Genomic DNA, 24,416 nt, shown 5'->3' with positions numbered 1-24,416 from the left:
GCGTTTATGCACAAGCGTTATATATCTGCCGAAATTGTAAAGAGGATGCATGCTTAGAGTGAGTTAGGAATGGATAACACATAATATCAGATACTTCTGCAAGTATTATCTGCAAATGAACAGCTTCTGCTCTTCTATAATGAATATTATAGAAGTTTATAAACACACTGGCCCATTCAGACAGGCCTGTGAAAATGACAGACCGAGCCAATCCATATGCAGTAATTGCCAAGACTGAACCATGACTGGGTTGAGGTATATATGGGATATAGGGTTAGCGCAGTATTTTTGAAGTCATTTTCTGTGAAAATCTCTTAAAGTCTTAATTTTAGTATAAATAAAGATTAGTTACTCCAAGAGACTAACTCTTTCAGCTAGTTCATCAATTCTACCATCTTTAAATAACTTCAGTATCAAATGTATCATAAACTTGAAATATTTAATAGCCTTAAAAACAGCTTCTTTCCCAAAGCTGTGAGGGCTATCGCACCCTCCTGATTATAAAAAAAAAAGAAAAAAAAAGAAGAAAAAAAAAAAAAAACCCACCAGTCCAGTTCTTGGTCTGTTACTTGTTGCAAACACACCACTGGTTCCACATGTTCTTGACCCGATGAGAATAATTAAAACTCTTACAAGCTAATGTCTATTTACACACTTCAGTTTCTCAGGGAACGTCTGTGTGGACATCCATGTAAATTTCACAGTTCTGTAACTTAAAGATTTACATTTATTGCACAGTATTTTGCTTTGTGCATGGGAAAAATGTTTGGAAAGATCATGTCTTGCTGTGTCTGCGTGTTATGTGTAATTTGCGTGCATTCTGAGTTAGTGCCTGTCTCATCAAAAATGTCATTACGGCATCACAAAATGAAAATAAAGATCGTTGATTCTTGATCACAACGGTCGCTGCAACCGCTAATTTTTAGGCTGGTAATACATTTGCATGTCAACCATTATTTCTACAAAAGGATCGCTGCTATTAGATCTGATTAACTGACTGGAGATGTCTGTGTTATTGTAACTGCAAGTGTCACATTAGTTGAACGTATGAATGGCTAAGCTAACAGGTTCTGTTTTTTTTTCTGCAGTTGTGAGACAAAAGGATCCTGGAAACCATCAGAGGCCTGCCTTCAGAGTGTCTCTCACTGCTGCACTTCCTTATGAGAAATCCAGGCTCAACATGTGAACCTCACCCTCTCTTCCTCCTTCCTTTACACACACAGGCTCACAAACACTTATACATTCCTTGCCTTCTGTCAACTCAGTGGAAACAACATCAGGCCGGCCTTGCCAGATTGTTAACACCCTTCGGTTTGCACGCCAGTTTCAGATGAAATGCAAAAAGTCTGGATAACCCCAACATGAAAAACAAATTCCAACAGCATAGTATTTTTTTTATCATCACTGGCGTTTTCTTTACATCTATAATTTATTCCTAGTAAATGTCTGTTAAATGATTTTAGGTGCCACTAAGGACACAGTATGGAACTGGATCGGCTTTATTGGACGCTGACAACGAGATAACTGATGGGTTGAGCAATTTTATTCCTCTACAGATGTTATAAACTGAGAACGAAAAGGATTTCAGCTGTTTCAAATGAAAACAGGACCTTTTAAAAGACTTGTTTAAACCAAATCTGAGGGGGGAAAATTGGAAAATCTAAAAACACAGCTGCTTATCCAGGAAAGTACACATAGATAGGACAGTAAAGGTGATTTAAAGAACATTTAATGCGATCCGTGTGAGTTAGCATCAACAACAGCTGCTCCGGGGAAGTGTTTTCCCCACTGTTTGTGTCTGTTGCTCGTCGTTAAAATGGGATCGCTAATGCTTTATGACATAGCTCAGCTGGGATTTGTATTCTTGTAAACTGACTCAACATGGGGCTTCGTTAAGATCAGAACTTAGCATCATTTGAACAGACACATGTTGGCACAGAAGAAATAGTTTTCGGCACATGTCCTAAACACTGGGATCCTGGGTTAACCTTCCTGCAACGAGCTCCTCTCAGTCTTCCTGTAGCGTCCTGTGCAGAAGTCTCACCTTGGGAGTCTCGAAGAGTCAGGTGGGCGGACGGCCTCTGGGCCACGGAGCTCATGAACTTTGAGTTGTTGAAAGAGCGAGGCATCGTTCTCGCCTCTGTTGGAGAGAAAAGAGAATTGGGGGAAGCTCAGGAAGGAATGCTGTGGATGAATTATAATCTGTGTGTGTGCGTGTGAGAGAGATGCTCACCAATGAAGGTTTGTTTGGAGATGATGTTCTCCGTCACCTGAAAGAAGATCGAACACTTAGATCAATAAAAATGCCATGAATAAATAAATAATAAACCTTTTACATTCAAGTTTTTCCCCTCAAACATGTCTAGTTAGTAGAAGCAGAACAGCTTCTAGACCAGGGGTCACCAACATGGGGCCCGCGGGCACCAAGTAGCCCCCGAGGATCACATGTGGTGCCAACGAGCCTGTTCTAAAAAGCAGCCCAATCCACCAGTGAGCTGCCTCTAAATGTGACACTTCCATTTATATAGATTTAAAAATGACAATATCTATAACAAAGCATGAAAAATGTGTTTATTTTACACTGTCTGCCAATGTGGCAATAAGAATTGTTGTCTTAATGCCAATAGAGACAACTTTAGGTCTTCGGTGATGATGAATATTTTTCCATTATATTTCAATTTATAGTAAACAACTTTGATTCTAGCTTTTTTATTTTTTCTAAAGGCAGAATACTGAGATTATTGAAGTAGAACGTGCTGAAAGATGAATGAATTGAAATGTTTTCAGCTTTTTATTAACCTATTTAATTAGAAACATACATGTTTTTCCAACTAAAAAGCACGGTCTAAATATAGTAGAGTTTATGATTTACAGCGTGATTAAAAACCTTCAGTTTTCACTATTTTTGTTGGAGGCTAAACTGTGAGACGAAAGTGTGGAAGTGCTACTCCCATTGTAAGTGAGCAAATCTCACATACTGTAGGGTGTATCATAATTTAACAGACTCCAAACTGTCCCTCCTTTCCTCCACATGACACACATCTTCTCATCCTGTCCCTGCTTTGTATCCAACATCCTTTGATGGGTGTATATACACACACAGACGGACAGTCTGTGCTCACACGTGCAATAATTTCAGAGCCTTTCACACTGTAAAGTCCGTTCCCCGACTTTATCCTTTGTCCCCTTCAGCTTAAAAAAAAAAATACTTAGACTAACCATCTCTTGGTTTTTATCCTTTCAACCCTCTTAATTTTTTATTTTATTTAGAAACATGACTTTTTATGTCCTGTTTCTCTGTTTTCCACCCTCACTCCGGTCGTAGCCATGCCACTCTTCAGCGCCCTGAGGCAAAGAACCCAATCCTGGTTGTTTCAGTTCTCCCTAATTAATTTGCAGAGAAACCACAAAATCCTGAATATGTGTTTCGTTTCACCTCGCTTTCTGAAGGTGATGTGTTTTTCTTGGCCAAGGATCAGTTTTCCCTGTGCCGCGCACTCAACTGAACTTGCAAATTGAACTTGATCACTGGGGGGCTTTTTCAGTAAATGAAGGTACCCCGACCTCCCCCCATGGATACCCTATACACTCTGAGGAAAACAGCGGAGAGTAAATGGTGTCTAATCTGCCGCTGTGGCTTGTCGCGCTACACGTAGCGTGCCGGGCTCAGCTTCCATATGTCCTGAAAAAAGTAAATTACTCCCACACGCACTTAAAGACAAGAAAATTGCCAACAGATTTTCTGCCCTGCATCTGGCTGAGGAGAAAAAAAAAACCCAACAGTGAATCTTGTAGGAGCAGTAACCCTTCAGGTGACCCTACAACAGTGTTTTCAAAACTCAGGATCAAAATGTCTGCTGCATTTAAAGGTAAAAGGCCCATACAGGAAGCCATCAGTAGTGCTCTACAGCGTGTGGAGGAATCCTTTCCCTCCTGCTTTCTCTTTGAATCTTGTTCGTGTTTTTGGACGCTGCGTTCACATTTAGATACTTTTCGATTCAGTGTGAAATGCCTCAAACATGCTCTAAACTAATTGCCGGTACAAATTTTAAAGCCCAAGGCCTAAGAACAGGGTTGCCAGACCTGACTGACAGTTTCCAGCCCAAAAACGACATAAAACCCACCTCCCTCTATAAAAACCAGCCTGAATCTCAACCTCTCTTGAACTCATGTTAAAAGCGTAGAACCAGGAAACACATAATAAAGAACACACTATTAGCTAACAACTGCACTAAAGGAAAAACTAGGTAAATAAAAAAACAAACAAACATGGGATATCCAAGCTTTCCCAGCCTACACACATTTTCCTAATAATGTCGCATAGCAACCGCAAAAATAGTTATCAATAACCCACCGACGTGAGTTGTAAATCTAACTTAATATCAAATTTCTCCCTCTCTCACAGAGTACACCAATTAAACATTTCTCATTTAAACACAACCATGAAACATGATCAGTTGAACTCTTGGGGCGTTTACTGACATTGACCAATAGCGTTTCACAGCGACACTTGATTAAAAAATTATTAATAATCGCTGATGATGTCAGGTAAAATAATCGAACCAATAAAATGAGTGCAAGGTCAGAGCATTTAATTAAAATGTCAAAAAAAGGCAGAAAAAGTTTACAACTATTTTAATAGCATTTTCCTATGAATAGGTCCTAAAAAGCTACCCAAAGCTATTTTTTCCAGCCCAACGTCTTCAAAAGAAGCCCAGTAGGGGGGAAACCTGCCCAATCTGGTAACACTGAATAAGAAAGTGAAAATGTATCACTTTGACAAAATCCCCATATTTTCTAAATAAGGTCTGACAAAGGGGCTCCACGCATGCTCCTTGTTAAGAGAAGGAAGACCAAATGGTGTCCGGCGGGAGAGAAATGAGCTGAAATGTTTGAAGTATGGCATAAACACACCTGAATCCCTCACAAGTATTAAATCTCAGCAGATGACAAGATTTCCCTCAGATGTGATAAAATCCCAATAAATCCAACAGGACAAGCTCAGCCTCGTCTCCACCAATGATTTAAGGCCGATAAATGCAGGAATTCTTTATTTATTTTTACCTTCTGTCTCTTTGCAACAGACTGAGGTCATTATTCACTGATAATTCAGTGTAATAAGGAATATCCACTGATTAACCCACTTCTCGTGATGTTAGCCTGTTGATGATATAATTGCCTTAATCAGGAAAGAGTTGCTTGTGCCAGTTAAGCCCCATAAAATGGAAATCTGAGAGTCTTTATTTGGATTCCTCTGGGATACAGTTTAAACAAACGGAAATGCGCTGGAAAGTTTACTCTGAATGTCGTCCTGCTCTCCGATCCGCTGGAGAACAAAACCTGAACAAGCACAGCTGCCATGAGGAATACGTGTTTCTTTTTCTTTCTCCTTATCTTCTGATTTAAAGCAAATACACATTTACAGTGTTTTGACAGTTAATTTTGTTCGCTTACTAAATCATGTCATGTAGATCTGAGGTTAATGATGGCCTTAGGAACTCCTATTAGAAAGGTGGATATGTTGTTTTGCCTTTAACTGCGTGAAGAAGTAGAGGACTAAACCAGGAGAAAATGACATTAAAATTGCCCAAATACCAAAAAAAAAAAAAAAAGCTGTCGGGTTTTCCAAAGCCTGTCTTTTTGACATGGTGTAGAAGGTTGGAGCAAAAAGAACAAAAAGGAAAATGTGGAAGTAGTTTGTCTCCAGGATTGTCACTGTGAATGTAAAAAAAAAGAGAGCTGGGAATAGAGAGCTCAAGGGCAATCACAGGAAGACTGAAACACCCATCTCTGATAGCCTTTCACACTGACTCATTGATCACTCCCTGCTATTTCTTATTTATTTCACACGTTTTCCTTTGGTTTATATTGTGTTATTCTAGTGACACAAACCACATAAAGTGCTTTGGCAAATGAGCCTTATACACTCAACTACACCCCCACACATATTGGAAGACATTTAAGATAGGGGTTAAATGCCTTGCCTAAGGGGGACTAATGTGAGGCAGGGGAGGAAACACACACTTCAAAAATCTCCAAAAGTATAGAATGTGTTTTTTTAATGGATAAATATGGAAAAAAAGAAAATTGAGTTTTAAGTGTTATTCTTAATTTCATTATCTTGAAAGCATTAATGCAGGATAATTTAGTGCACATTAGTCAGTGTAGGAAACCCTCAGGACCCAATTTAAGATTTTTGTGGTGTCCTGTTTTCTTTTGGTCACATTTCAAATGAAACCCAACCTGATAAATGTTGTGCCCTTAGATCTCCAGAATGTTAGAAAACTGATAGATTTTTTTTTTTTAATTTTGACCAATTTTGAATTGGAAAACTTGTGGAAAATCCTGTTAGCAATAATATTTCCATTTAGACATTGCTAGGGTTTGACTAAGCTTAAGCCAAATCTGTGATTAATCAGAAATTGCCAGGGTTTCTTTTATCCCCCACTGTGGAGAAAAGTTTTTCATTAGTAAAGTTTTCTTCATGTTTCCTGTTCTAATGAGCGTACGATCGGCTGTCACGCCGTTTTAAAGTGAAAGACTACACCCCTGCCCTCGTTAGGGGGCTCCATTATTGAGTCAAATAAATCAGCATGTAGCCTCTGATGTGTCTACCCTCAAAGTAAGAGTTTACAGCCTATCTGCCCTTTAGTGTGAGCAAGTTGGCTAGAGTAACACCAGGCTACGGTCATGTTTGTGTGTGTGCTTTAGGGTTTAGGGCAATCTAGATGGCTTTCCAGCTGCACTAGTAATAATAAATGAGCCCTGAACTCTACTCTTTCACCCTGTTTAGAATATAAGACAGATAATTTAGTTTTTTCATGCCATACTTTGTCTGGTAAAAACCTTAAACGCAAAAAAAAAAAAAACCTTGGGGAGACTAAAGGAAAAAAGAAACTGGCTGCACCACTCATAAAGTTATTCTACAGGCAGAGACAGAGTGTGTATGGCAGGTAATAACCACTAGTTTGTGCCCTTACGGTCTGAATATATTTACAATTAGAATAAGGCAGTCTTTCCCAACCCTGGTCCTCAAGGCACACTGCCCTGAATGCTTTGGATGTTTCCCTGCTTTAAGACACTTGACTCAGATGATTCAGATGACTGCAGTTCAGCCAAAGCCTGTTAATCAACCATCAATTGAAATCAGGTGTGGTTAAGCTTGAGGACCAGGGCAAGGAATAAGTTATTTTTGCTATCTGGCAGATTGTAAATCAAATAGTAGTCATTGGTAATTTAAATAAAACACATACAATCCAACTGCTAGATATCCAAGCGCTTCTAATACGACCCTTTGGTATGTGTAGAATATGCATTAACAGGCATCGGTAGTACACATATAATAAAAATACATTTTATTTAAAAGAACCTTTCAGAACACTCAAGGACACTGTACAGAACACCAACAACACCAAAAACCAACAAACAATGAAAGTTACAATGAACCGGCAATCACAGAGAGTAAGCACTTTTGAACAGATGGGAATTGGGTTTAGACTTGAACTGTTATGCCAGCTTGGCTCTGGGGCGGTTTGAAGCAAATTCACAAAGGTCTATAAGGGGTTAGCAAAGCTTTGAGGAAAATGCTAATTCACAAAATACCACAGCACTTCCTGCAGTTCTTGGTCTTTTTCTTTCCCCTAGAAAAAAATATGTTGCATATATACCTCCCAAACAGCAGAGGGACTTTCCTATGAAACCACTGCGACTCCTTGGTCACCATTGTCTTCAACCAGCACATATTCTGTCTCTATGGTGACCAATAGCTACACTGGTCCATGGATGATGGATGTCTGCGGCACGCCCATTGTTGCTTTGAAGTTTCACTGAGAAATGTCAGACAGAATCGGACTACAGGTTCTGTTGCAGACAGAAACCTTTATGATTCGAATGGAAGGATGTTAACTGCTATCACCACAAAACACAAACACAGCAGTCGTTTACTCACGGGTCTAAATAACCTCTTTATATTCCAAGCTGTTTCCCATTAGACACAAAAAATCTGACCCTTCACCTATCAGTGAACATTCTGTTCCTAATTGCTAACAGGCTGCAGTATAACAGTGTCAGTGTGGACGCTGTTGCAAAAACTGGAGATGGGAAATTGTCAACAAGTTCTCATCTGGCATCTGTAGTTCACCCTAACTAATCAATGGAGCAAAAGGCTTTACACCAGAGGTCTTCAACGTGGGGGTCTGCGGAGGTACTGCGGGGGGCAGTTTTTAGTTTGGTATGAATCAGCATAGCCACAATGAATTAAAGTCAACATTAGACCTGGGTCTTGCAGTTGTAAGTTGCTGGACTCACTTATGAATGCTACAGCTCTGTAAAACCATCTGTTTCAGATTGGACATTCAATGTTCAACACCGTCTTCCACATTTGCCTTCCAGGGAGACATTAATGGGTTGATCCCTTCCTAGAAACAATACAGATGTCATATTAAAAATTATAGTGAATCTGATCTATCTGACCCCTAAAAGGGTAAAATTAGGTATTTGGTACAATGTGGCATTGGTTGAATTTGGGAAAAATAGATTTTTGGACTTGTGCAGAACAAATAGGTTAAAAGGCAGAAGTGAATAAAAATGGTAAGGAGAGTGAAGAACAAAAGACAACGGACAATTATGGAGAATAAGAGAAGTGGAACTAGGTACAAAACATTTGGGAAAGCACAGACAGGAGTCAGATGGGAGAAGTAGGGAAAAAAAAAACACAGATCCTGTCTGACTGAAAGAGAGGATTGAGAGTTGAAGAAGATGAGTGAAAGACGGGCAAGTATGCACATGAAGGAGGATTTTTTTTCTTGCAGATTAGCAGTAACTGAAACCCAATACTTTAATATGCATGGACAGGCCTGAACTAGCAGTTTGTGTGTGTGTACGCGCGCGAGAAAGAGAGCCAGAGAGAGAGACAGAGTATATTTGTGCTACTGTGACAAGTTCTTATCAGGCCTAATCTGGTCTGAGAGGCTACTCATTCCTCGCCGTCTGAGAGGTAATAGTCCAGCTGCAGTCCTGGAAAAAGTATAACCAGCATCTCCATGTTTGTGGTTCTAATAAAGCTGGGTTCAGGATTATTAGAGAACTCTGATGGGTACGCAGATATGCAGAGAAATAAAATGCACATAGCCTTTTTTAAATATAATACTTTTATTGGCTTTCTTGGTTATGCTGTGTTAAATGAAGCAGTTCTTCTGAAAATACAAGTCATTCTTGGAAACATAAGTCACGACAGATGGCTGGTGTAAAGGGTTTCCGGCATATTTGCCCTAATGCGAACCAAAGAAGTCTTCATTAAAGCTGATTTTCTTCCTGACAATAGCCTGTTCTCCTTTAAAAAAAAAATCTTCCTCAAAGCAGACCAGAAATGTGACTTTGACATGGCAATTCCCCTTAAAAACGTGATCAGGCACACATCCGAGCGGGTAGAGTTCCCTGCACTGAATTAAAGGATAATTAAAGCCGGCTTTTAGTTCTTTTCTGTTGGCCAAATGAAAAATAAGGACTAAAATCTGTAAAAAATTTAGTCCTGATCTCTTATTCATCAACAAGGCCTATTGTACAAAGACATTTGTTGATTTCCTATGAAAAAAAAAACAGCTTGTTTAAAACCAGCAACTATGTGTGAGCTTGGATCAAAGCACATTTACCTCGTTCAATACAATCAACATGAGCGCAAATGAGAAAATTTAAAACTCCTCCTATGATATAATTTATACGTACAAATAAATGTTAAGGTGAGCAGTACATGTGTACATGGCATGGTAAACACGACGTGTAGTCATGATGTAAAAAACATTTGCAGCAAATTAAGGACAGAAAAATCTACAAATAACCCAAGCCATGTTAGGGTTTAGGAAGGTTTTCGGTGACAATCTAAATATTCCTAACAAAAGCCATAAGAAAAAAGATTTGAAGCCCTCTGCCTGCATTAACACAGGTACAACAACAAAAATCTGAAGCAGTGAGCCTGATCCTGGACCATCATATTTTGTCTATTTCTCTGCTTCAGGCTGGCTTAAATTGAGTCAGACATGGAGTTCTGTAGAACTTCACTACAAACTGAGGCGGTAATTCATCCAACTGAGTCAGGCGTGCTGGTGAAAGGAATCAGCTAGATAACGGCTGAAAAAATGGGCTCCGATGCACCAGGACTGGGAAAGCACTGCTCTGATATGCAACTGAAATCTTTCTTGAGAGATAAAATATGCAACTGGATAGAATGTTTTTCGCCAGCTTGACAGCTGAATAGACAAAATCTGGGAAAGAGAGGCATCCAGACCAATTCTGATGCCACAATTTATGTTTTAGGGTTCTCTTTTTAAAAATAAATACTTACTGAGATGTCAAAGAATCCCTCTGATCTCAAACAGCAAGAATCTGACAAGTGAATCTCAACCATTAGAGAGAAGCACAAAGAAAGGAAAATCTCAACAGAGTAATACTTAAATCTATTCAGACTACATTTCTGTTGTCTGCTTTTAATGCGACTGAGTTGTGCACTCTGCTTAATGCCATAAACGTAAAATCCCAGATGCTTTTCATTATTCCATACACAGATACATTCATTCAGTCACCTGACAACTTTACAGCCCAGCACGGCTTGCTCAGGAGCACTTTATCGCCGAATGGCAGCGAGGAAAGGTTCTGTTTATGACAGGCAATGCACCAGTGCCCTATCGATGCCAGCCACTGATAACTGACCTGTTTACTGTGGGAGTTTCCTCCCGCACAAACGCTGTGTTCACTTAAGGAAGCGGTTAGATTTACTGAAAGAGAACAACAGAGACCTGTGTCGACCTTCAAACCTTGGTAATTGAGTCAGTGTGCTTGCCCCTTTGTCAGTTTCATAGACTGTACAACAAACAAATGCTATGTATATTTACCTCCCTGCATGTGTTTGGCTGAGTTGTTTCTGCATCGTGTCAATGCAGAAAGCATAACCGAGCATGGACTCTGTTTTTCTATTCACACTTCTCTCTCCTTTTTCTTTCTTTCTTTCTTTCTTTCTTTCTTTCTTTCTTTCTTTCTTTCTTTCTTTCTTTCTTTCTTTCTTTCTTTCTTTCTTTCTTTCTTTCTTTCTTTCTAAATCAGCATTAATCTTAATAATAACACGATTATTGCTGCTTAAGACACACTGCATCAGTATAAAGTAAGATCTCAATCCTAAAGTTTCATTTCGCAAGCAATTAATAATTTTCATATCCTGCACAAATACAAAAGGGATTTATAATTTGTTTTTATGCATCCTATGTCTCAAATACATTTGAATATTCGTGCCAAGGCTAAAATGTATGTGATATTCTGGTATTTCCCCTAAACGGTAAACTGCTGGAAAATTCAAATCAACCATAAATTATGTGACACATATGTATTTTTTAAAGGAATGATTTAAGGCTGTTTTTTTCTGTTGTTGTTGAATCATCCCATCCACCTGTCCCACCATCAGTTTTTCTAAACACAGAGAAAAAACAACGAAAGAAAAACACCAAGACATTTTTTAATGTTTCAGCGAATCCCGAGTTCTCCGTGGTTTTATTGGTTCCAGTCAGAACTTTGGCCTTGTCAGTTGCTCGTTATGGGAATGATGTGTCAGACAAAACAAATCCTTCCCCAGGCCTCCACCACAGCAAAACAGACAAACCCCCCCCTGCATGGGAGCTAAAAGAAGCCTGCGTTTGGATTGCAGCTTGGCTGGTAAACAGCTTGTGAATCGGCAGGGAACTTGTTCCTCTCCTAAAATATGTGGATCCTCTGTGACGGGCTTCAAGAGCCATATTTGGTCAAACGTTAGGAGTGAAATAATTAAGACAACATAATTGTTAGATTGAACGCGCAATTATAGTGGACCTCTGGGTTGCATAAAACAAATCATAGACTGGTCTTTGGCCAAAGCGTACAGTTCAAAGTTTGTTCACTAAGATCTTGTTGCTGCTCCTCCCACCAAGGCAGGAGTTGTGTGTTCAATAAACCGGCACATCTTAGAAACAAATTCTTTACAGGTCTAGCAAATGTGAAATATGTGAACACCTCTGCTACATAAAGACAGTTACACCTCACTGTCAACATAGTAGTATCAACATTTATTTTAAAATGTTTGTCTGTATATTAAGGGTGTTTAGAGCGGCAAATGGACTGAATTTATAAAGTGCTTCTTTTGTCATACTCAAAGCACTTTAGCCACATTCACCCAATCGCACACACTATGCGGGGCACATATTGTTAAGTGCCTTGCCCAGGGGTACACGGCAAAGGGAAGCTGGAATCAAACCCACAACCTTCCAATTGCAAGACAACTACACTACAAACTGAGTTACTGTTGCCCATCAGCTAGGTCCAGCTACACAATGAGAACATCTAATCAGTACATCTGATGCCAAAGTAGCTGGTATAAGTTGCCGCCTCTTCCATGTCCTTCCACCCTTGTCCGTTGCTCATTGCTTGGTATACGATGTAATACTACTAATTACACAATAAGTAATTATAAGAGCACCGTAATAACCAACTCCTCTGAAATGTAGGACTTGGACTTCTCCAGTGGGTTTGCTGTTTTTGGGGATCCTATGATATGTAAAATTTTAACGTTGAACTATGTTCCAGACTGAATTTTATGGTTTCTTCCATAGATTTTTATGACGTTACATATAGATGTCCAAGCCATATACCTAATTGGGGTTCATTATCGTCTAAATGATACAGTGCTGAGGCTGGTTTACGCTTCAACAGTGTGATAAACATAATCAGGTAAATTGCACAATGCTTTGAAAAACCTTGACTGGATTATCCGGGACTGAATACAGATCTTTTAAATTCACAGTTTTTGATTATTAATACTTTTATTTCACAAAACACCAAGGGATAGAATTGTTTTTTTTGTTTTTTTGTTTTTTTAATTTTTTGGTTCTAAGCCAAACCCAGTTTAGGAACCTTTGCTCTGTTTATTAAGCACGGGAGTAAGATTATCGACAGGCTAAAAAACAGCAAAAATGCACTTTTTGATTTTAGAATGAGCGTGTCTTATCCATTCGTGACTAAAAGCCCAAAATGATAAACACGTTGTGATGAGTTAGAGCAAAACTAAAGGTGGTCATCTATATATAAATCCCGATAAAAGCCACGCTATGCATTAATGCAGGTTTTCTTTTCTTGTAGATAACAGAATCATACATAAAGCCTGAAATTAGAACTTTTTGCCGTTCTCTATTTTCATTTTTAAGACGTGAATGGTTTTAAAAAGGTAAACAGATGAGACCATTTTTTTGCTTTATATCTGTAATGATCTACAAACTAACTTCCACAAAAAAACATCTACTTTGTCCGACTAAACTATTAATTGTTTAGTTCATTGTTGAGCAGGTAAACATACGAATACATGATGAAATTAGTTTTGTATCTTTAACCAAATTCATGATTTATATTATACAGAGATTTGGGATATTGCTGTGTGAATTTTGCATGTTCTCCCCAAGCATGCTTGGGTTTTCCCTTGGTACTCCGGCTCACTGCAAAAAGGGAACTCAAAATAAGTAAAATGTTCTTGAAATTAGTGTATTTTTCATTGATTTAAGCAGGTAAATAAGACTATTTGCCAATGGAATAAGATTTTTGCACTTAAAATAAGAACAATTCATCTCCATCATCTTATTTAAAGGGCTGCTTATCTAATTATCTTATTTTAGGGGTAAAAATACTCATTCCATTGGCAAATGGTCTTAATTAGCTGCTCAAATCAAGGAAAAATACGCAAATTTCAAGAAAATTGTACTTACTTTTGGTTCCCTTTTTGCAGTGCTCCATGCACGTTAGCTTAACTGGACGCAAACAATGAATGGTGTTTTCATCTTTTACTAGTAGAGGATCAACTTAGTTACGTTTAAATTGATGAAAAACAGCTGCAAATTTCCTCATATTGCATCCGATCTTTGGCACATGCTTTCTCTTTCCGGCAAAAACGCCTCGTTCTACAGCATGTCAGCAGACACTCTTTTTTTTTTTTTGCCATTTTGTTTGAGAGTTGCCAAACCGGCTGCTGGAGTCATGGAAGTGCGTGTCATGTGGATGTTGTTCAGTAATATCAGAACTGAGCTACAGTATAAATGAAGTGTGTTACAATGCTGCTTTGAGTGGAGGAATGATTTTCTTTGGCATGCTCGTTGGGATCCGTGAAGGTTCGAGACCAGTCCCCAGGCATTGGAGGTTTGTTCTGTTCAGACCAAGTATATACGTTCGTGTCTAGCTCTCCAGATATGCTGTCCCTTGCAGCTCAAGGCATGCTGGCAACTTTATCCCAATGTCAAGAGTATCTTCGGGGCATTAAGTGTCACCATCCAAGGCGAGCCTCCTCTAAATAGAGCACAGGGGGGAGTATCTGCTTTTCAAGCAGGTTCATCGGAAAACTTGGTTCTTGCACAGACAAGCTCCGACTTCTTTGCTGTTCTTTGCATTCTGGCACAGTTACAAGGTAATACGCAAAAAAAAAAAAAAAAAAAACTCGCTCACACAATAAAAACAGATTTACCGGGAGAGTGTTTTTAAGTGATTCGAGCCCATCTGCTTCATCTGGCAGGTCAAAACAAGGGCTTGTGGTTTGCGTTGTATCAACTCCAAAAACCACAACTCACCCAGAAAACACGAGCAGGAAACTGAAACGTTTGAGCTAAGAGCTGATCCGTCGAGACTCTTCAAGGTTGCAAGGTGTTGAGGATCAAGCTCACCCTGTTTAGCCTGTCAAAATATCCTTATTTATCATACGTGAATAGTTCTTTCTGCTTACAGCGGGATGACTTCATTGGGCTTTTATCTCCCTGTTGTGTTTATACCAACTTTTCCGCTTTGCTTTATATGCTGACAGCAGAAAATCTGGACCGCGGTCCAAGAAGACATCCTGGGAATGGTTATAAATAAAAGATAAAAGTCTGAGACTGTGTGGTCAAGATAGTGTTAGACATGTAGACACAAATTTAGTTCCTGCAAAAAAAAAACAACAAAAAAAGAGCTCCCATTGTGGCCGTGGGAGGGACTGCTGGGGATTTATTCTAGCCTAGGAGGAAACCTCTTAAAAGCCTAATCAACAAGAAGCTCGTTGAATGCGGCAACGAAACCGCGACGCCACCGAAACGCCACATTGTCAGGCCTGCAACAAAGCCTGCACTATGTCCTTAAAGGGACCCTGTTGGGCCAAGTTGTACCAACAGAGACATTGTTGAGTTGTTAAGCTGACGCTCAAAGCCAGAGAGAGGGAGAAACCGGACCAGTTGTGACGCAACACCAGTGTTTGAACTGTAAATGGTCCATGCACAAATATGTAGATGCTGGGGGGGTGGGGTGGGGGGGGGGGGGTGTTACACAACGTTTCCCAGAGGTCTCACAACCTTATACGGGCTAAGTAGGGAAGATGTGAGGAAATCAAGAAACTCAAACCTCCTGTATATCACCTGCATGCTTTGAGCAAGACTTAAACTCTGTGTTTGCCATAGCGGATCACTCAGATGCAAAAAAAAAAAAAAAAACAACAACAAGGGGTCAAAGTGCCATGTGAAAAGCTGCTGAGTCACAGTGCCTGGGCTCTGAAAGGAGAAAAGCAACAAACCAGTGAAATTTTGCTCAATGAATAATATTGTTGTCCAGAGACAAAGCATGGTTGGAACTCTTGAGATCCTCCAGGATGTGTAAAAGAGCACCCAGTTGCTATATTGAAGCATTTTAAATACAATAATTATGCAGGTAGGAACGTTAGAAAATAGGACAGGGGTGTGAGGTAGAGCAGAACTTAAAGAAGCGAGAAAGATGATGTGAAACATTAATCAGAATCAGAATCAGATATACTTTAATAATCCCTGAGGGAAATTGCTGTTTCAGTACCACGGAGAACCCTTACAGCAGATTACCACAAACATCTAAATGAAGATGAAAAAAGGACACAAAACAGTGATGAAAACAACCAAACTGAGAAACCATGTGCAGCATAAAAGTACTCAAAAGTACTCATTCCCCTGGATCTTATTTACTTTTTGTCACGTCAAAAAATCCATAAGAGAAAAAAACAAACTTTACTTTATGGAGCACATCCGTGGAAATACTGTATATTTAAGTCAAAGATTCTGTATTGCATTTAGGCTGGACTTTGACTGGACCACCAAACCACAATAATATGATTGATCTAAACCATTAGTGTTTTACACCTAGTTTAGAAAGTTCAGTTTAGGTTTCATCTGACCAGAAAACCTTCTCGTCTCTGATGTGTCCCTTGGTCTTAGCAGGGTTGTCAAATTATTGTCAAATAATCTTTAATAAACATCTGAGCTCTTCAAACAACGCGGCTATTTATACCGGTGTAGATTCTGAAAGCAATTGCTTGCACAAAGTTTTATTTAGGGGTATATGCATAAAGGGAGCTAAAAAACAAATATACACCACATTTTTCAGATTTTCATTTCCAAACATTTCTTTGACAAACAGCCTTCGATTTCCATCCACTTTCTAATTATGATCGTCATTGTGTGGGCCTGTCGCATAACATCCATATAAAATATACATAGCTAAAAGTGAAAAAAAGTAAAGGGATATGAATGTTTTCATAAGGCACCGCCATGGTCACATCGGACTTGCGATGACACAAAACCAATTAAAGCGGAACGCGCGCTACGTGAAAAGCTATCCGCCCCAATGCTGCGCACATATGACATTAAACAGTTGTTCGTCTGTGGGAATAAATGTGCGCCGGGGAAATTCCCCCACAGACGAGCCTGGAATAGAGCATTTAATATATCAGTCGTGACAACACAAGAAGTCTCTTGTGGCTGCTTGATTTGATGCAACGGAAACGCTGGCTGGCTGGCAGGCAGGGGTATGGAGTTAGGAGGTACAGTGAAAAGATGGAGGAATGTCAGAGGAGCTGCCGGACAGGAACTCAGGCCGAGCAGTGAATGGAGCAACAAAAAAAAAGAGGGTGGTCGACGCCAGACACAGAGGGCTTTTGTGTTTGCCTATCAGCTGGAAATCACTAACAACGCCGCAGCCCACCTCCCCACCCGGACAGTCTGTGTGTGTGTGTGTGTGTGTGTGTGTGTGTGTGTGTGACTGACATTTGCTTTTCAATAGCCGACTGGAGCGCAGAGTAAGATAAGACCGTGCTCCTCGGGGGCCCGACTTGTTTCGTTTGCTTGAAACAAATATCAGACAAAACTAAGTGTTTGCTAATCTAACACAAATACAGGAAAAAAAACAACATTTTGTTATTTTGACGTCATGGTCTCCCACTTTTCTTTGTCATCATCTAAACTCCAGTTTGAGTTACACCCTTGATTCGATCGACTATTAGAGCTAGGGATGCATGTGTCTACCAATCCTATGGTAAACTTAATGTCTTACCAAATTATTTTTTGGGGGGCATTAGGGGCCTTTATTTTGACTCTGCAGTTGCGTGAGTGTTGCCATTCAGAGATGCCCGATATACACCACACATAGAGAATTTATATAACTGCTAAACAAAAGTTGCCAAAATGACAAATTTTAATTTTTAAGTGCAAAAATCTTGACTTTATGTCGGACCTTAGTCTTGTGAGCTGAAGCTAAACTTTGCAGAGACTCCAATCTGAGCATTTCCTCTCTTACAAGTAGGTGTGGATGATGATAATAAAATTTCACGGCAACTATGGTGGAGCAGAAACAGAGTTGCAGTCAGAGAATCAAAACAACAAAGATAATCCGTACATGAAACCCCTGGTATATTTTGCTTTGCTGTGTATGGTGCCTGGGCAACAGACGCAACACCGAGCAGTTAATGATCTAATAATATAGTGATAGCGCACAGCAAAATGCTGTGACTAATGCTGATTTGTGCGTCTTTGATGTTGTCGGACTTAATCAAAGGATCCTTTCTGCATTTGAGGTTTAGCCGACTAAATGAACCAAACATTAAATCCCTTGAAGACACAGAAAGCTGAAATGCTTGATCATTAAATGTGACTCATGTGTCTGTGGTCCAGTTAGATACTTGTAAATTGATAATATACCATTCATAATTTTTTTTTTTTTAATTGTTGATGGGGTAATTCCAGATCACTAAAAAACCCCTTTTCTGATTATTTGTCAAGATTGTTTTTTTCAGTTGGATCTTAAGTCCTGGAGCGTTATGCATGCTTTTGAAACTTGCACTTTAAAAAAAAACAAGTTTAAAGCACAAATGAGTAACTTTAACCAGTTTGGATGTGAAACACTTCTTGGGGGTGATGGAAAACAGTCAGTCCCTCTATCCCTGCAACAATACCAGATTAAGTTCTGGAGGTTTTGAAGAGAAACATGTTATTATTCAAAATTCCTGCTAACCTTGTAATGTTGATAATTGATACTGAGGTTATAAAACCTTCTCACATCACTTTCTATTGCAGGTCCACCGAGTTGCTCTCAATAAAAAACAACACTACGTTGATTTTAGTACTTTCATACTCTGCGGCTTCCTCCGTCCCAATGTCATGCATGGAAACTTGTGGAAGGTTTTATCTTTATCTTCCAACAGATAAATCCAGACATCGCTTAAAGGAAAAGTCTCTGGGAGGAATGGGGTTGAATAAAAGACCAGCTTTAGCGCCGATTTCCAACGGTGCACTTGTGAAACACTGAGGTCTTTCATATGCCAGACAAATCGCGCCCAGGGAGAGACGAATGAGTCCGGTCGGATTCTTTCGGAGCGATATCAAAATAAGATAAGAGCCAGCTCAAACTAAAACAGAGGACGAGGCTCTTCTTTTTTGTTTGGTTCTTGAATTAAATCGAGCATAGTGAAGCGCTGCAGAGTGCGAGCTCTTGATTAGGACTTCAAAGTTCTTCCCTGTGTTGCGAAACCCATTGATTTATTATGAGAGTGATCCGGCGCTGTGGAGCATGGGACTTCGGGAAGGTAAAAAACCTGCAAACTGTCTGTCCGCACCCAGTTCGCCGATCCCTAAACACCTGTTTTGAATCAGCGCTAGCAAGCCAAATATTTGCTGTGACATCACCACGGCGAGAGGGAGCAGATTTAGTGATACGGCGCTACCCGCACACACACACACACACACACACACACACACACACACACACACACACACACACACACACACACACACACACACACACACACACACACACACACACACAAGGAGGAACCAACGGAGCGTCGCTTCTCTGCGGTTTTTGATTAGATGAAAACATGCTGGAGCCTGACCTGTCGGTTAACCTTTAGCATCATATGTTCCTCATCAACAGATTGGGGGGGGGGGAGCATGAGGATGAATGTGGTTGGAACTGCAGCTTCGGACTGTTAAAAGTACATTTTTCACGTTTTGGTGCGCTCCTCAGAAGCTTGTTGGTTTCGGTAAGACAGCAGCCGTTTTCGTCTGGCCTCGTCACAGTCGGTCGGCGCTCAAAGTGCTTTCTGTCGTCAACTGCAGATTAGAGTTTGTCCTTCCACGATGCAACAGACATATACAAAGTGGTCCATCATTGTAAAACGCAAGGAAAAGGAGACAGGGTTTTTTTTTTTGTATTTTCTTGTACAGGTCTAAATCTGATTAGTGTGGCATTCAGTAGTACTCAGTCACTTTTACTATGATAACCCTAAATATATCAAATGCAATCAAATGCTGGGAATAAATTCTCAGTATTAGCACAGCTGTTTTGTGCAGTGCATGTCGCCCACTGTTAGCAGCTTTTTGCCATTTTCTACAAATAAATCTGTCTTGAAACAATGACAGGCAACCTGAACCGGCAGTTCTCTCTGGGACGTCCATTCGCTCTGGAAGAAACCCAAAAGACATTCAAAGAGCTCCTTTACATAAAGGATGATGCTGTTTAGCTTTGTTTCACATTTAAAGGAAATACAACTAGACCCAAGAACACTGTTACTTTAAATCTCAGATCCAAGTGCCTGCTTGGTTTAATTTCCAGAACCCTAACCCTGATTCAACCCTGACCTCCCTAAAGTTAAAAGGTAAATTCCTTTCTTTTGCTCTGCTGAAGGTGAATCTGGGCAAGGTTGAAGGTCGCGGCCCTTTCAACTAAATGAAGAGGAGGCGACATTCTTCCTCCAGTAAAATAACTGTTGCTCAGCCATTATAGGAGTGAGGCATTTTCACACCACCCCATATCTGCGCTGGTAAAAATACATCAAGAATTTCTTTCTTTTTTTTGTGGTGTGGGGGAGGGGAGGGGGGTCAGAGACCAAGCAGAATGGACCAGCTCCCAGGTCTGGGGGGGGGGGGGGGGGGGGGAAGCTATGTGAGATAAATAAAGATTAATGAAGAGTGAAGCCAAAACCTGGGAGAGGACACATGAGCGAGACCCGGTACGCATTCCTGCCACATTTAGTTCCCTTCAACCCCATCCCCAAGCGCTATCCATCACTCCAGCTGCAGCGTGAAAGCTGCTGCACGGCAGCTCCTCTCCCAGCATGCGAGTATCTGTGACGCTGCTCTCTGGAACAGAAGACGGAGAAGGCAGAGCGGCTTCAGCTGTTTGTTCCTCCTCCTCGTTTCTCCTTTCCTCTCTCCCGCTGTGTTTTCAACCCTTTTGCACCTCCTGGCTGGTGAGATTGGGCTCGAGTTTTCCCAGGAGGGACGATAGCCGAGATCAAATCAGTGCGCACCTCCATCGAGCACAGATGTGTTCTTTTACACTTTTCTGGAGTCTGTTGGCTATCATGCGACTGAGAGACCCACAAATTACATCCCAAATTAAACCGGATGCTAGCGAAAGAGATCGTATTGCGAGTCGAGCTTGGCCAAAATATTTTCGCTCTGTTTCCACTACAGTTCTATGCAGTGCCGTGAGGATACTTCACAGGACTGATGCTCCGTGGGGTCATTTCAAATCCCAGTGATCTTCTTGAATCACGCCAGACCATCCAAGATCTGTAATCTAAGGAACCTACATCTATACATTCTCTCTGCTGCATGATTGCTTGTGCTGAGACGTGTGCGTGCTCAGGTTGTGACCTCAGGAAGTTGAAAATCATCCCTGCACTGTAGCTGTCGTCTCTTCACTCAGGTCACTAGCTGTTTGATTTACAGCTTGTATACACTGCAAAAAACAGAACCAAAAATAAGTAATATTTTCTTGAAATTTGTGTATTTGTCCTTGATTTGAGCAGGTAAATAAGATTATCTTCCAATGGAAAGAGTAATTTTACCCCTAAAATAAGATAATTAGATGTGCTGCACTTGAAATAAGTTGATGGAGATGAATTCTTCCTATTTTAAGCGCAAAAATCTTATTCCATTGGCAGATTATCTTATTTACCTGCTCAAATAAAGTACAAATACACTAATTTCAAGAAAATTTTAACTTATTTTTTGTTTAGTTAAGTCTGTTTTTTCGCAGTGTACTAATTAATCATTTCTAGAAGTCCCACTATTGGTAGTGTCGTTCACAAATTTAATGACCAGATTTTTGTCATGCGTGGATATATGTGTGTTAACAGCGGGGTTCTCTGCAGCGCATTTGGACCGCTCATTGTAACGGTCACTGTGACACGGATGTTTGAGAGCAACATAGAAAAGTCAGTAAAGCTCTTAAATGCAGCTATAAACCTCCCGAACAGCATAAGCTAACGCTAGCTGTTACTAGCTTGATGAAAAGCCCCTGTGGAGCAACACAACGCTCCGCCAGCCGACCATCGTTATGCTGAAAAATAAATAAATAAAAAAATCCAGGTGAGGAGCCTGAACAGTAGGGTGGTGAGAACACAGCCTTGAGGGGCACCTGGTACTCAAAGTGAATGAGTTGGAGATGGTTATTTCCAACAACTGTGGTCCCACAGTCTGGAAGTTTATAGCAAGTGGTAGCATATAGGCTAAGCATTAGAAATGATGGTAAAGACAGTATAAAATGTCAAGCAAAACACAGAACTGAAGTTGATGTATAATATAATGACATGGGTGGGTTCTTTATCCCAAAGAGGAAGTGCTTTGAGCAGACTTTGTTTATATTTTAAATTGTAAATAAATTAAGTCAGTGATTTGTTAAATCCTTCATATTATGAGTGCAAGTCTCTTCATTTCCCAATCTGTTACTCCACTTCCCTTTTTTTCCCCTAGTTATTCTTTAAAAACTGTTCTGGAGGCCAAAACGTCTCCTTACTGAACTGAGGGGGGGGAGAAACAGGAACACAAAGAGGCAATTATATGAAGCTCCATTTCCCAAAAACTTCTCAAGTCTGCAGAAAATCAAACCTTAGGATGCCCGAAGCTGTCGTCTTCACCAACGCCCTCAGGCAGCCTTGTATCAAAACCAGACAAAGATTGTCTTGCCTAAGTTACCGCATGGGTTTGAGAAGACTGAACACAGTTTGTTGCCGTGACCACAGATGGGATTTCAAACGCCTCCAAGTAAAGAAGAAACAAACCCTGAAAGTCCTGTCTGAGCTGGGCTGTCAAGGCGGGGAGAAGGGTCAGAGTGAAAGACAAAACCCAACGCCCCCAGCGCGGTCATTCATTAATTACGCAATACTTTCAAAATGTAATTTGTACATCATTGAGCAATGAGCAAACCACCCCCCTTTCTCTTTCCTCTACTTTGACTTCAAGTTTTCCAACGTTTTTCCCTCCCCGTCTCTCGTCTATTTCCTCTGCCCCTAGTGATGGCTCCCCACGTTCCTTGCATTATTTATTTTCTTTTTCATAAATCATTTCAATCATTCTCCCATCTGTTTCTCCACTTCGGGTCTCTTAGTTTGTTTCCCGTCGGTGGTTATGGACATATTTCTCTGCACTCTCATCATTAAGGGCGGTCTGCGACATTCGGGAACACGTTTGTCACCCAGCGGCCCAACGTCCGTGTCGCCGTCATCCTCTCCGTCCGTCATCGGCACACGCATGCATTTGTCACGTCGTCGTCATCGCTCACGCTTATTAAGTGCAGCTTGCGGCCATGTTTATGATCTCCATGTGCTCCGCTAAGGCCTAGTCACATTTTATATGGTCAGCAGTGGGCCAAAAGTGTTTAACGCCAGCTTTTATTAGCTTATTTTCTCTCAATCTCATGTTACTACTTTTTTCTCTCCTTTTTTTACTGCCTTCTCTGTTCTCGTTTTTTTTTTTTTTTCTCCCCTGAATTTATATAAGTAACACGAGCCAGCAGAACTGTGTGCGCAAGCGAGCCACACGTTTTATCAGCGGGTAAAATCTATATACAACTGAACGTCAGCGTAAAACCTCACTCGCTCTGGAAACAAGATATCTGAACAAACACACATAAACCACTTTATTAGGTTCACCTGTTCAAATGCCTGTTGACCCGAATAATGAAGCAGCCAATCACATGACAGCGACTCAATATTCTAGGCGTGGTGATTTGCTGGAGTTCAAACGGCACGTCAGAAAATGGGATTTAGTGACTCTGAACATGACGGTGTGCTTTCCGCACTCCAGTGGCCTCCGCAGCCACCAAGTCTGGATCCAGTAGAGGACCTTCAGGATGTGGGAGATTATCATCATGTGCAGCAACCGTCATGTCAATATGAACATGAGGACATATGAGGAATGTTTCTGGCACCTTAATAAATGTATGTTTTTGAGGAATGAAGGCAGTTCTGGAGTCGAAAATGCGTCCAACTCCTGGTGAGGACCCTGGCACCACTTTGTTAGGGACACAACGTGGTCAATGTATGTATGAGTCCGTTTGTTTTGTCTGGTGGCTTTGAAGTGAGAATCAGAATGCCCGTCATACAAAACTGGACCAACCAGGAAAACAAGATGGCTAAATGGTTTAGCTGCACAAAAGCAGGTTCCAGGATGCCCAGAAGGAGCCAGAACCAACTTCTGTTGTAGATAGCCTGACAAACTCCTGCTGGCATAGAGCTTACTCTACATTGGGAGTGCGTAGTTTGAAACACGTCTGCGTGCAAAATAAATACTTTTGCTGTCCTTTTAAGAAGGGCCGCAAACAAACTACTTCTGTCCACGAGACTATTTAATGCCAGAATGAAATTTAGCAGCAAGTACAAGGGTGAACTGAGTCAGAACCCCGCAAAGTTATGTTCTCTGATAAATCCTTCCTCTGGCATCTGGAAAATCATTTGTCTGGAGAAGATGAGTGATATCATGAGTCCCGTGTCATGTCAACAGCGAAGCATCCTGATATAATCCATGTGTGAAGTTGATTCTCATCCAAGGGAGTGGGCTTTTTTTTTTTTTTTTTTTTTTTTAACAAATCTACCCAAGAGCATTGCCAACAATGAAGAGGGAGATCAAAATGGCCTCCAAGAGACACTTCCTCCGACAGTTCCGACACATTTTGGGGATGATTTGTGTATTTCCCAGGATGATGAATCACTATGTCATGCGGTGGATATGATGATGGAGTTACTCAAGGATCATAAAACAAAAATCTTGGACCTGTATTCTTAAAACTTCCCGGACCTTAACCCCACTGAGAACATG

At 40.5% G+C, this 24,416-nt stretch overlaps 1 protein-coding gene across 1 annotated transcript in view; it reads right to left on the bottom strand.

Moving 5' to 3' along the window:
- The window catches only part of tnfsf10l (TNF superfamily member 10, like), an 84,518-nt gene that overhangs the window by 5,738 nt on the left and 54,364 nt on the right, over window positions 1–24,416 (bottom strand). The window contains exons 3-4 of the mRNA XM_036146278.1: window positions 2,234–2,270; window positions 2,045–2,140 (exon numbers count right to left, since the gene is read on the bottom strand). Coding sequence (XP_036002171.1) covers window positions 2,045–2,140; window positions 2,234–2,270 — 133 coding nt within the window. The remainder of the gene's footprint in view (window positions 1–2,044; window positions 2,141–2,233; window positions 2,271–24,416) is intronic.

This window comes from Fundulus heteroclitus, chromosome 14 (assembly GCF_011125445.2).
Source record: "Fundulus heteroclitus isolate FHET01 chromosome 14, MU-UCD_Fhet_4.1, whole genome shotgun sequence".
NCBI lineage: Eukaryota > Metazoa > Chordata > Actinopteri > Cyprinodontiformes > Fundulidae > Fundulus > Fundulus heteroclitus.
The sequence above is the reverse complement of the archived record's forward strand: the minus strand, read 5'-3'. Positions and strand labels throughout refer to the sequence as shown.